Source organism: Labeo rohita, chromosome 16, assembly GCF_022985175.1.
Source record: "Labeo rohita strain BAU-BD-2019 chromosome 16, IGBB_LRoh.1.0, whole genome shotgun sequence".
Classification (NCBI taxonomy): domain Eukaryota; kingdom Metazoa; phylum Chordata; class Actinopteri; order Cypriniformes; family Cyprinidae; genus Labeo; species Labeo rohita.
Window position 1 is genome coordinate 18,818,676 of NC_066884.1, and position 13,385 is coordinate 18,832,060.

The window sequence follows — 13,385 nt, forward strand, 5'->3', positions numbered from 1 at the left end:
ACAGTTTAAAACTGTTTTTAAAAAATTAAATTGCGCTCAAAATGCTCAAATGGCAGTCAGCGAACATCTTTGTGTGAGTTTGTGTTTCTTTTACTCTTTGTCCTAGCATTTTTAAAAATTATTATTTTACTACTTGACTTAAAGGCTGCCTTGTTATTGTATTTTTGTAACGTCTTCAATTGTTTCCCTAATTGTATTGTTTCAGTGAAGTATCATGAAATAGTCATCGATGTCACAGCTAATTAAACAATTATTTCACTAGTCATAGTGCTACAGGCCTTAAGAAAAATGAAATTTAACCTACTTGACATTGCGTGCAGCTCCTCCACTGGAAAAAAGCATGTCAGCATTTCTTTCCAAATGATGAAACGCTGTCCAAGCAGAAGTAAACAAACTTGCTCTGTAATTGAGTCATCTAGCAGAGGCAGATGAGTTTCAGAAAAAATATATTTCATAATGTAATGTTTTCATTATTGATACTGTTGAAGAGACTGAAACGTCTTTGTAATATACAGGTCCTTTTCAAAAAATTAGCATATTGTGATAAAGTTCATTATTTTCTGTAATGTACTGATAAACATTAGACTTTCATATATTTTAGATTCATTACACACAACTGAAGTAGTTTCAAGCCTTTTATTGTTTTAATATTGATGATTTTGGCATACAGCTCATGAAAACCCAAAATTCCTATCTCAAAAAATTAGCATATTTCATCCGACCAATAAAAGAAAAGTGTTTTTAATACAAAAAAAGTCAACCTTCAAATAATTATGTTCAGTTATGCACTCAATACTTGGTCGGGAATCCTTTTGCAGAAATGACTGCTTCAATGCGGCGTGGCATGGAGGCAATCAGCCTGTGGCACTGCTGAGGTGTTATGGAGGCCCAGGATGCTTCGATAGCGGCCTTAAGCTCATCCAGAGTGTTGGGTCTTGCATCTCTCAACTTTCTCTTCACAATATCCCACAGATTCTCTATGGGGTTCAGGTCAGGAGAGTTGGCAGGCCAATTGAGCACAGTACTACCATGGTCAGTAAACCATTTACCAGTGGTTTTGGCACTGTGAGCAGGTGCCAGGTCGTGCTGAAAAATGAAATCTTCATCTCCATAAAGCTTTTCAGCAGATGGAAGCATGAAGTGCTCCAAAATCTCCTGATAGCTAGCTGCATTGACCCTGCCCTTGATAAAACACAGTGGACCAACACCAGCAGCTGACATGGCACCCCAGACCATCACTGACTGTGGGTACTTGACACTGGACTTCAGGCATTTTGGCATTTCCCTCTCCCCAGTCTTCCTCCAGACTCTGGCACCTTGATTTCCGAATGACATGCAAAATTTGCTTTCATCCGAAAAAAGTACTTTGGACCACTGAGCAACAGTCCAGTGCTGCTTCTCTGTAGCCCAGGTCAGGCGCTTCTGCTGCTGTTTCTGGTTCAAGAGTGGCTTGACCTGGGGAATGCGGCACCTGTAGCCCATTTCCTGCACACGCCTGTACACGGTGGCTCTGGATGTTTCTACTCCAGACTCAGTCCACTGCTTCCGCAGGTCCCCCAAGGTCTGGAATCAGTCCTTCTCCACAATCTTCCTCAGAGTCCGGTCACCTCTTCTCGTTGTGCAGCGTTTTCTGCCACACTTTTTCCTTCCCACAGACTTCCCACTGAGGTGCCTTGATACAGCACCCTGGGAACAGCCTATTCGTTCAGAAATTTCTTTCTGTGTCTTACCCTCTTGCTTGAGGGTGTCAATGATGGCCTTCTGGACAGCAGTCAGGTCGGCAGTCTTACCCATGATTGTGGTTTTGAGTAATGAACCAGGCTGGGAGTTTTTAAAAGCCTCAGGAATCTTTTGCAGGTGTTTAGAGTTAATTAGTTGATTCAGATGATTAGGTTAATAGCTCGTTTAGAGAACCTTTTCATGATATGCTAATTTTTTGAGATAGGAATTTTGGGTTTTCATGAGCTGTATGCCAAAATCATCAATATTAAAACAATAAAAGGCTTGAAACTACTTCAGTTGTGTGTAATGAATCTAAAATATATGAAAGTCTAATGTTTATCAGTACATTACAGAAAATAATGAACTTTATCACAATATGCTAATTTTTTGAAAAGGACCTGTATTGCCTGACAGTTACACTCAAGTCTTTTGTTAATTAAGGAACCAGAAAATCTTAACAGTCTTATTGATGGCTGCATTAATGGTTTCTCATTTAATTATGACATTTTAATGCAATGTTTTGTTTGGTCTGGGGGCAAAAAAGTCATGCATATTATATGCTGTGTGTTAAATGCCATGGTATTAAATGTTCTTCTAATGCCATCCAAAACCCTGTTTTTTTTGGAGAATGTGGAATTTATTCAAAGAAACAAAAATAAAATTTTAGATTCATCGTTTTAATGCTAGCTTTTCAGTGATGTGTTTTTATTTGAATGGTTATGCATATGGAGAGCTACACATTGTGTTCATGCATAAATGGGCCATTTTACAGCACTGGTCCAAAGTCAGAGTTGGAGACATCTAGAAATGTGTGTTTTTCCGCAAATTTTGTATTTATGCAAATTCCCAGGTATCCAATATCCAAGGTACACATTTCCAGTAACTGTGCAGTTAATTCTCATATTGTGTTTTCAGAATGTTTTGGAATATTTGTCCTCTCACTAAATTTGTCACTACCGAAACACAGTATAATTTGATTAGAAGTGTTATATTGACCTATTAAGATTTTGCTTGCATCTACATTGTAAAGATATATATATATATATATATATATTTTTTTTTTTTTTTTTGCTGTTTTATTCATTTTTTTCAGAGGTAAATCAATAATACTTAGAATTTTAACAATATTTCAAGTGTTGTACTTTGAATCCAGTTTTTCTTTGTAAAAGGCAAAAAGTTGACCTACTGATTTCAAAGTTTAGGATTCATTAGTTACAATATACAGTGAACCAAAAACTCATAACATCTTAGGTGGATTGTAATATAGGTTTGATTACAGACACATTACAGGATTTTAACTTGCATACTAATAATATACTAAAAATTTGTGTGACTGTATAAAAATGTTTATTTCCACAAAAAAATGAGGATTAGCTATGTGTTCCCTTTTGTCGCTACCGAAACAATGATGACATGTTTTGGTAGTGACTGTTTCAAATATGACAAATTTATGGAATAACACCCAAAAAATAAATTATGTTACTACCCAAACTACCACCAAATGTTTCGGTAGCAACCATTTTATGAACCTAACTCAACCATTTTATTGAACCTAATCTCAAAGATTCTAATCAGCACATGGTTAGCTAGCATGGTTCTGAACCGTTGTACACATATAAAAACTAAATGTTATAGATTAACACCCAAAAAAGTGTGCTTAATTGCAAAAAAAGTTTACGTAGTGACGAAAAGTTTCATAATTTACAAAGATAATATTTAAAATCATTTTTTTTAACTTCTTAAAAAACACTTTTTAGGAGAATCAAAAATATGATTTTAAAAACAACAATGGAAAAAAAAATATTTTAATATAAATTTCATGAGTAAAATGAGTGTTTGAGACATATATATATATATGTATGCTTATTATGATTTAAATGCTTATTAATGCGTTTTTTGGTTGTGGGACAGCAGTTTGGACCAGTTCTGCAGAATGGCCAAAGAATAGTGCTGGTTAATTGTGCTGTTTACTGCTGGCAATGTCTTGTTACAGCAAAATATGCAGCACATGATTTACCTGAGTAATAAGTGGTTGTTAATGATATTTGTATGACTCATAGCACAATATATGTTCATGAGATATATTTTAATGTCAACAATAAAACTATAAAAAAAGATACATTTTTAGTACAGAATTTAGTGTGTTGTGTGATGCAGTCAGAGTTGAACTTAGGTAAACACAAGAACCCAGTATTACAAATAAATACTTGCATACCACATCTATAGTTTAACAAAAACCACAGTCACCATCAGACATATTCAACATATATATATATAAAAAAAAAAAACACTTGAACACAAGATGGCAGTAAAAATCTTGCAAGACAAGATAGATTGTGGGTTATTTCATCAACAGGACCAGTGACTTCTTGTTATTTACATATTCTTGTCATGTATATATTTCTGTATTGCTTTGTTAGATATGTTCTTCCAATACCAAAGATAATATAGTAAGCAGAGAAATTACACTTCGGAAAAAAAAAAAAAAAATCCAAAACATGCAACAGTTGATGAGCTATTGTGAATTGTGATAAATTAATTACAGCATTTACGTAAATATTTTATGAATCGATTCCCATATAAAACTGAACATGATTCAGAAGTTTCATTCAGAAAACCAACTGCAAATAAATGACAGCTTGTAAAGTTGCTTATGACCACTCAGTATAAGGCACCTTGGATAAGTTTACACCTCAGATCTGCTTGCAACATACTCATGTATTTATTGTGTTTAGAAAACAAGCATGTTTAACTCGCAAACCACTGAAAATATCAAATGTATAAAAGTGAAAAAAAAAGTACTTAGAAAAGTATTGCACACCAGTGTTAAGGCCATTTTGGTAAACATTCCCATTTCATGCACTTGCTAAAGCACCAATATGCTATCTGAAAATCAAACAATAAATGTTTGTGTTGCCAAAAAAAAATCAAACCTATATTACATTCACAGAAGAAACCAGGGCATCCTGACAGCACAAGGGCAACTTTTTATGCATGTAGGATCAATATAAACATCCTTTTCTATTCCTCAATGCAACTTTTCTTAAAGTAAACAAGATCCATGCTGAATAAATAGAAATAAATCCCTTATAAATAAACAGAGCGTATCTACCCCCAACACAGCTTTTTGCATATTTCTCGAGTACATTCAGTTTCCAAACTTCTCCACAAAACGTTATGACACCTGCTTTTAATGCAACCCCATTTTTCCCTGCCTCAAGTCATCCAGGAATCCTTTGCACTATTGACACTATGTACATGGCAGCAATGCAGCGCCTCCTAAAACTTGAAAAGGTTGATGAAACCCTGCGGAGACACGGCCTTGCAGCAGCTCTCTGGGTTATTGGCAGTGCAAGGATGGTTTGTATCCTGAAGTGAATAGACAGAAAATTTAGTTATTGCCATAAAAGCACCATAAATGAAAAAAGAGTGAAATATTCTCAAACAAAATGTGAGAAGCTAGAAATGAATTTAGTCTCACCTTCCAGAACAGGATGTGGCAATGTGTGCAGAACTGTAATGTGTCACTGTACTGCTCCTTGTGAGGGTAGCACCGGCACAACTTAAAATACATCTTTTTCCATTCCAAATGTCCTTTATCTGACACCATTAGGCGCTTGCGGATCTGTGGAGAACATAGCAAATTACTTTAACCAAATATAGTGTTTGTATGCAAGGCATTTATGAGCAGATTCAAGATGTAGTCACATAAATATGCAAGATTCATCTTCTCTACCATCAAGTAAGACCTTAAAGGGATAGTTCCACTAAAAATGAAAATTCAGTCTTTAATTACTCACCCTCATGTTGTTCCAAACAAGTTAGACATATTTTTGATGAAATCCGAGAGCTTTCTGACCCTGCATAGACAGCAAAGCAACTACCACGTTCAAAGCACAGAAAGGTAGTAGGACATCACTAAAATAGACCATGTGACAGTGATTTAATGTTGAACGTGTCAGTTGTGCTGTGGATTTCATCAAAAATATCTTAATTTGTGTTCTAAAGATTCTGAACGGTCTTACAGGTTTGGAATGACATGAGGGTGAGTATTTAATGACTAAATTCTCATTTTTGGGTGAACTATTCTTTTAAGTGTGTTACGTTCTATTTGAAGAGTCACAAACGTCTACCTGTCTGTCTGTGAAGTGATACTGGCAGAGTTTCTTCCACAACAGCCGATCTTCTGTCAGCACACTTAGGTCAGGGCATACTTGACCCAGGCTAACCAGATCCCGTCCGTCTGTGAGGCGGTGCATGATGTTCAGCTGTAAGCTAGCCGGAAGATCGAGGAAGGTCATCCCTGTGTTTGTCGGCTGGACAAATGAAAGAAGAAGAAAGTTTGTGTTTACGTTTATGATCAGAGCACAATATAACGCATGTTTTGTATGCCAACGCACAGTTTTTTTGTAGCTTAAAGGGATAGTTCAGCACCAAAAAAACTTTTGCTAGTATTGTTACTGTCAGATAAAACTATTAAAAGTTTTGGCAGACGCTATTTACACTAGCTCCACCCATCGACGTGTGGTTGGCCCTTGTTCTTCTCCCTTTTCAAATCATATATGTGACCCTGGACCACAAAACCAGTCTTAAGTGGCACGGGTATATTTGTAGCAATTGTCAAAAATACACTGTACGGTTCAAAATGATTTTTTTAATGCCAAAAATCATTAGGATATTAAGTAAAGATCATGTTCCATAAGCATATTTTGTACATTTCCTACCGTAAATATATCAGAACTTCATTTTTGATGTATAAATCTCAATTTCAAAAAGATTACCCTTATGACTGGTTTTGTGGTCCAGGGTTACATATCAGATCGGAAAAGCATTTATTTTCAATAAAATTAAGGAAATAATCAAAAAGTGGAAAATAAAGTAGTGCTGTGCAACGACTAGTCGCAATTAATCGCATCCAAAACAAAAGTTTTTGTTTACGTAATATATATGTGTGTGTATATTTATTACGTATATAGAAATACACACACATGCATGGATATATTCGAGAAAAACATGTTACGTTTATATATTAATTTAACAAAAATGATCATTTACACTCAATACATTATTATCGCATACTGTTTTATAATGTACTACAATTCTGAGGCAAATATATTTGCACAAATATTATACACTAAGTAGTATAATTACCATCTAACTAATATTAGTGCAAAAAAAAAGCTATTTTTACATAATGTAAATAGAATCTATCGTTATTTGCACTTAGTGCAAATAGCATATCGCTAAGTAGTATAATTAGCATAACTAATATTATTGCAAAAAAAAAAAATGCTATTTTTACCAAGTGTAAATAGAATCTATCGCTATTTGCACTGTCTAAATAGCATTTCGCTAAGAAAATACTGCTATTTTCACTTTCAAAATAAAAGTTTGTTTACATGTTTTTTACGTATGTATGTATATAAATACACATAAATGTTTTATTAAGGAAAATATTAATATATTAAGGAAAATATTAATATGTATACATAAAATAAATATTAATATGTATATATATAATATAAATTATATAAAAGCATCTATCTATCTATCTATCTATATATATATATATATATATATATATATATATACACACACACACACACACACACACACAGATACAAATATTTTTTAAAATATATACATATATGTTTGTGTATTTTTTTATATTTATATATACATAATAAATATACACCGTACACACACACAGTATGTAAACATAGACTTTTAACATGAATGCTATTAATCGTGATTAATCATTTTGTAGCCCTAGTAAATAGAATCCATTGCTGTTTGCACTTAGTGTAGACTGTGTCTATCGCTAAAAAATATGCTTTTTGCACTTAGTAGCTGTCTAAGTTGCTCTTTTCCATACAAATGACGGTGAATGGTGACAAAAGTTGTTAAATAAAATTTAGTCCATAAATAATATTTATGGTGCTTTTGTGTTGCTTTTTAAGCTTTTCAAGTTTCTATCCACTTTCATTGTACGGAAAAGAGCAGCTGATCATTCTGCTGAACTTCTCCTTTGGTGTTCCACAATGGAAGAACGTCATAGAGGTTTGGAACGACATTAGGGTGAATAAATGATGGCAGAATTTCATTTTTGGGTGAACCATCCCCTTGTTCAAAATGAAAAACTGAAGTTTTTACACTCACCCTGTTGATCTGAATGTTGTCAAGCTGCTGTTGCCACTGCAGTATGTTCTCCATTCGGTGCACCCAAATGTTGATGTTCCCCACCAGGACAGACTTGCCCATGTCCTGAACCAGACTGCACAAGGACGCATATAGTGTCTGTAGCAGTTCTTTAATCGGTCGGACATTCTGCTGATCCTCAAGAACTGAAAAGAGTGCAAATGTTTAGTTAGTAACTAACAGCTCAAGGACGCACAACAACACGATCTGGTGTTGACATGATCTGGTATGTGTCACAGGATACTTCAAGCAACACACATATCAAAACAGAATCCCTTTCCGTTATGATTAAGACATTCATATCATAAACTGAGGAATAAGAAGAGTGACAGGTAAATGAATAATAAAGCGGTTTGGGTACGGTAAGTGCGCAGTTTAGTTTCCCATAACAACCTGCACCTTTGTTTAGCTGAGACGGCTTATGGTTTACAATACAGCTGACGTTCATGTTTGCTCTCGGAGGTTTGTCGCTCTTTCCAGTGCAGGCAATTATGAAATTTCCATTCAGCTACAAGCTACTGGCCAAGCCAACCAAACTAATTTTGTTGCGAGAGATTACAGACAACAGAATAAACAGCTGCTTTGTTATGACAGATTTTTGCCTAATTTTTAAATCAAGTACAAGCCTTGGAGTAAACAATCAGAGGCTTTGTGGACCTATACATGTCAACACACATTGTTGGTGTTTCATATTGGAAATGAGATGAAGATGAAGATATGAGAGGCAGGAAAGAAAGCTTACCTTTCTGCACAACCCTTTCCAGAATGTTCATGTAGTTTTTCTGTGCCACTCCGCTCAGCGAAGGCAGTTGGGACTTGGCGATCAGCTCCAGCAGCTGAAATGTTAGACATAAATTTCAGAGGTCAGACTAAGAGACTGTGTGTTCCAGCATTACTTACAGACTGTTATATTCCACTCTCTTCAGCCTTGGCAAAAACAAAAGGCTCAGAAATGGGACACTCTCTCTCTCCTCACAAATGCACTCTGGCTTATATCTGTTTCAGAAGTGTTGTTGTTAAAAACGTTTTGAAGACAAAAGAAGGCAACCGTTTCTTCAGATGCATCACATGGACTGTAAAACAAAGTGCTAACTTTATTGTAGTTGTCTTTGTGCGTATGCATGCAAATGCATGAAATCAGCTTGACAAGAGCAGATTCCCAACACCAAGATCATTTTCAAAAGGAAGGACAGCCAAGAGCAGATAGTGAGAGCCGTGTTATGTCGGGCGGCATGACTGGCATGTAATATCCGCACAATCCACATCATGGAGCAACACTGACCCACACTCGACCCAACAACATGTGAGCATTGTCATTCTTCCCCTCCCCAACAGCGAGCCCCTGATGACAGATGCTCAAAGCGGCTTTATGAGGAGGGTAAAATTTGGGTTGGTACAATATTATTATTATTATTTTTGATTTTTGAAGGACGCTCACCAAGGCTGCATTTATTTGATTTAAAAAAAAAAACAAAAAAAAAAACAAAAAAAAAACAAAAAAATATTATTATTAAACATTTATTTAAAATATTTATTAAAAATAATTAATTAATTAAAAATAATAATACATTCATTTAAAAGTAAAAGTTTGGGTTGGTACAATTTTTTTTTCTTTTTAGGCTTTTGAATTATTTGACGACAAAAAAAAATATATATATATATACATATTACATATGAAAAAATAAAGAAATAAAAACTATAATGTCAAAATATTTAACCATTTTAAAAACCTTTTAAAAATATATTTAATATATAATATTAAATGTAATATATTTAAAAAATATATAAATTTATTCCTTTGAACCATTACTGCAGTCTTCAGAGTCACATGAAATGTGCTTTGGCATATTAATTAATTAATTAATTGATTGATTTATTTATATTTATTTACTTTTCTCATTGTTTACAAACAGTTAAAAGTTCTGCTGCTTAATATTTTTATGGAAACAAGGATTTTATTTTTTGACAAATAGAAAGTTCAAAAGCATTTATTTAAAAATATAAATATTTTGTAACATTATAAAATGTCTTTTATTTTACTTTTGATCAATTTAATTGCTGAAAAAAAAATATTACAAAAGTATTGTAAAAAAAAAAAAAATACTAACCTTAAACTTTTGAAAACTAAATAAAAGAATGCAAATTTACTAACTTAGTGCATTTTTTATTTGGCTGGCCCTTTGGAATAATAAAAAGCTATTCGTATTACACGGTTATCATTATGAAAGGTAAATTAACACAGCTAAAAGATGGTGATATGACGATATTACGAGGTATTAGCAGTCATTGTTTCTCATAAGTCGTCTCAAAGGTCTGTTTTTCCATCCCTACTTAAACCTGATCTCTGTAACTGAGCTCTAACGCAACACCAACGCAAGGCCAGACAAGCAAGAGACAAACCGTAAGATAAACCTGACACTACTGTTTTTCAAGCGTGCCTGGAAATGTCTAAAAAAAATAAACGATGCGCACATAAAGTGTATTTTAACGACCTTGGCCAAAACGTTCAAGTAAACAACTTGATCCTGATCCTGATCCTGTGTTTACCTGAAGTGATTCCAAGGATCCATGACCTAATTCGTCAGTACCTTAAGCTCATCATAGCTGACTCTATACCACAGTGGAGTCAAGTGATCGGATCAGAATTCAGGGTCACAATGCAAACAGATAGAGAGAAGTACCCGTGATGGGGGGGGGGGGGGGGGGAGTTAATGGGCACGTAAGTCACTTGACTTTCCGTTCTGGTTTCATAAGCTTTCTCAACCTCAGCTGTCTGCCGGGACACTGCGTGACAGTGACCTCAACATCACACGGACCTGTGTTTATCTGCTCTCAGCCAATGACCTTTGCTTTCATCAATGGAACAAGTAAACCTAGAAGAACATCAACTAAACCAGGGCAGTAATGGCAGTTTAAACTACATTAAGAGTTAAAATAAAAACACGCAAGATGGTCCCTGTGCATTTGCCATAAAACAACCCCAGAGGCCCACTCGTCTGGTGTGCGATGATAAGAACGAAGACAGTAGCACATACCCAGAGCCCGAGACTTAAGTTAACCCTTTTTTTCTTCAGAGACTGAGCCTGCCACAAACAGACAGGCGGAAACTCACCCGTACAACATAATTGAATCGCCTGGTGTCCTTGATGGCACTGCAGAAGTCCAAGCGATTAAACGCTTCGCCCAGAGTACAATATCCATGACGCTGTGTGAAATGATCAAAGAGGAGTTAGCCGACTGCCTATTCACACTCAGTCGTACTGCAGTAGATACAGTAACAGGCCCTACCTCTTTGGTGCTCCCTTTGTGGACATAAATCCATTTGTCTTTGTGAAAATCTGCAAGGAGAAATGCGTCACGATTTGTGCTGTAACAGCAGTTCGAATCACACAAAGAAACAGTGACGTTACTCACAAGGAATCTTTGTGTTGTTGTTTAGCAAGTCCTTCTTTCGCTTCTTTGCAGCCACATCATAATTAATGCTGAGGATCAAGTTTTCCTTGTCATGCTCTTCTTTGCAGTAGCTGAAAGCAGAGTCAAGTAGTTTGCAGCACTGTTTATTGGGGAACTGTACAACGTAAGGCCATTATCAATATGCAAATATATAGCTAATAGGCCCTTAAGCATCTCGTCTGTACCTACAGCAACAGTTCTAGAAACAAACAGTACCAGAATATGACCTGTGCCACTATGGTGGTATTAATAGCAATGTGATTAACAGATGATGAGCAAACACAAAGGCATTTTATGTTTACCACAGCTATGTACTGTAATCCTGAGTACACACATACACAAATATATAAACACACATTAATGTACATATTTAAGTTGCTGTATTAACATATACATTTAAAAACATTAATATAAAAATACGTATAACACAAACACAATAAATAAAAATAATACTCTTTAGCCATAAAACAACTTTCGGACTTGTAACGTGAATCTGCTGTCAACACGTTTTCGATGTACATAAAAGCTTTTGTTTACCAATCTGACGCACATCTTGCGTCTGCAGCAAACTACGCCATTTGTTTGATGATGCTGTTAGTGGTGGACAACGGAAAATATGAGGTCAAAGACTTAAAATGCAAATGTTAAATCGTTATACACTCACGTCTTCCGTTCTGAAACATTGTTATTCGTCTCGTTTTCATCTTTCGTCGTTTTTTTCCAGCCATCCTCGGTTTTCACCCAGCTTTGACCTGGAGAGCGCCAGTCTTGTCCAAGAAACGGCATTGTCAAGATGCGAAAACCAGTGAGAAGCGTAAGAAAACTTGTTAGTGTTACACTTGAGAAGCTGTGAAAGTGATTTTCTGGCGTGTTGACTGCTATATTATATTATGTTGTGAACGCGTTTCTGATGATAAAAGTGCGCAGCTGTATTTATATTGTGAGGAGGAGAATCCGGAAATGTTCCTGGTCCCGCCCCCTTTGGACCGCGTTCTCCAACACGTGGCTTTGTTTATCATCTTCCTTAATATTGCAAAACCTCAGTAGAAACATAATCACAACCTAGAGTTCAGTACGCTTGTGGATCATATGTCCTATGCGTTTATAAAATGTCAGTATTTTCTATTTCAATCGTTGGCGATTAGCAAAAGATTTCTTATTTTCTTACGAAACAAACAAGAAAACTACTCTTGAAAAAGTCCAGACGTGATCTAAACATAGACAGCTGACTCCTCTGTTGATTTTCCCTTATGACTAAGATCATAACATGGACTGTAGTAGCATAAGTGCATGCTTGATAACTGAGAGAAAAAGCCTGTGAGAAAGTTTGGATTTTGATGTATGTGAATGACCATCAAAATATGCTGACTGTAAAGAAGTAGGTCAAACTAAGGCATGTTATCCATTGTTTTACCTTATTACTGAACCTTTTAGTAACACGATCAGAGTCCAACTAACCTCCTATTAACATAACACCATCAGTTTCGTAAAATGAAACTGGCAGGGAACTGCGCTTCACACCATGATAAGGAAATATAATCTTTTGATGCTGATTTCATCAATACCTATTCACTTTTGTTTGGTAATGAGTAGCATACAGAGCAAGAAATGTGACCCAGCTGCCCTACATTATGATGTAATGAGAGCTGATGGAAATGAGAAGCTCGCAGCTTCCTTTTATCATTTAATCTCTTTAAGACAGACATAAGAGTTTCTATGTGTTGATTGTTCACTTTCAGACACTTTAATTCTTTTCAGCTGAAAATGGTTGCTTGTGTAGACCAGATTTTAGAAGGTGCATATTAGGTGTTTTACACTTCCTTTATGCTAAAAATAACACAATATAGTAATTACCATGCAGAGCTGTGGGTTTCACTTTACACATGGATGCATTTACACGAGATATTAATGATACCTAAATAAATGAGCCAACACAATAAAAAGTATGCAAACTGATGTAAAGTTAGGATTTTACATACATATATGCATTTATACACTACCAGTCAAAAGTT

At 35.3% G+C, this 13,385-nt stretch overlaps 1 protein-coding gene across 1 annotated transcript; it reads right to left on the bottom strand.

Moving 5' to 3' along the window:
• Positions 1-4,196: 4,196 nt before the first annotated feature.
• fbxo32 (F-box protein 32) lies at positions 4,197-12,299 on the bottom strand. Its single transcript, XM_051131038.1, has 9 exons — positions 12,038-12,299; positions 11,335-11,444; positions 11,209-11,258; positions 11,033-11,125; positions 8,663-8,756; positions 7,882-8,066; positions 5,856-6,038; positions 5,204-5,347; positions 4,197-5,091 (listed from the first exon to the last, which is right to left on the bottom strand). Exons 1-9 carry the CDS (start codon positions 12,157-12,159, stop codon positions 5,002-5,004), a joined length of 1,071 nt encoding a protein of 356 aa, XP_050986995.1. The 5' UTR covers positions 12,160-12,299; the 3' UTR covers positions 4,197-5,001.
• Between the last annotated feature and the right edge of the window lie 1,086 nt (positions 12,300-13,385).

Bases quoted from the DNA above. Each gene is read 5' to 3' on its own strand.
- fbxo32 (XM_051131038.1), bottom strand. From the start codon at position 12,159: ATGCCGTTTCTTGGACAAGACTGGCGCTCTCCAGGTCAAAGCTGGGTG. The intron at 11,259-11,334 runs GTGAGTAACGTC...TTCTCCTTGCAG, and splicing joins CAACAACACAAAGATTCCTT to ATTTTCACAAAGACAAATGG. The intron at 11,126-11,208 runs GTAGGGCCTGTT...CATTTCACACAG, and splicing joins ACAAAGGGAGCACCAAAGAG to CGTCATGGATATTGTACTCT.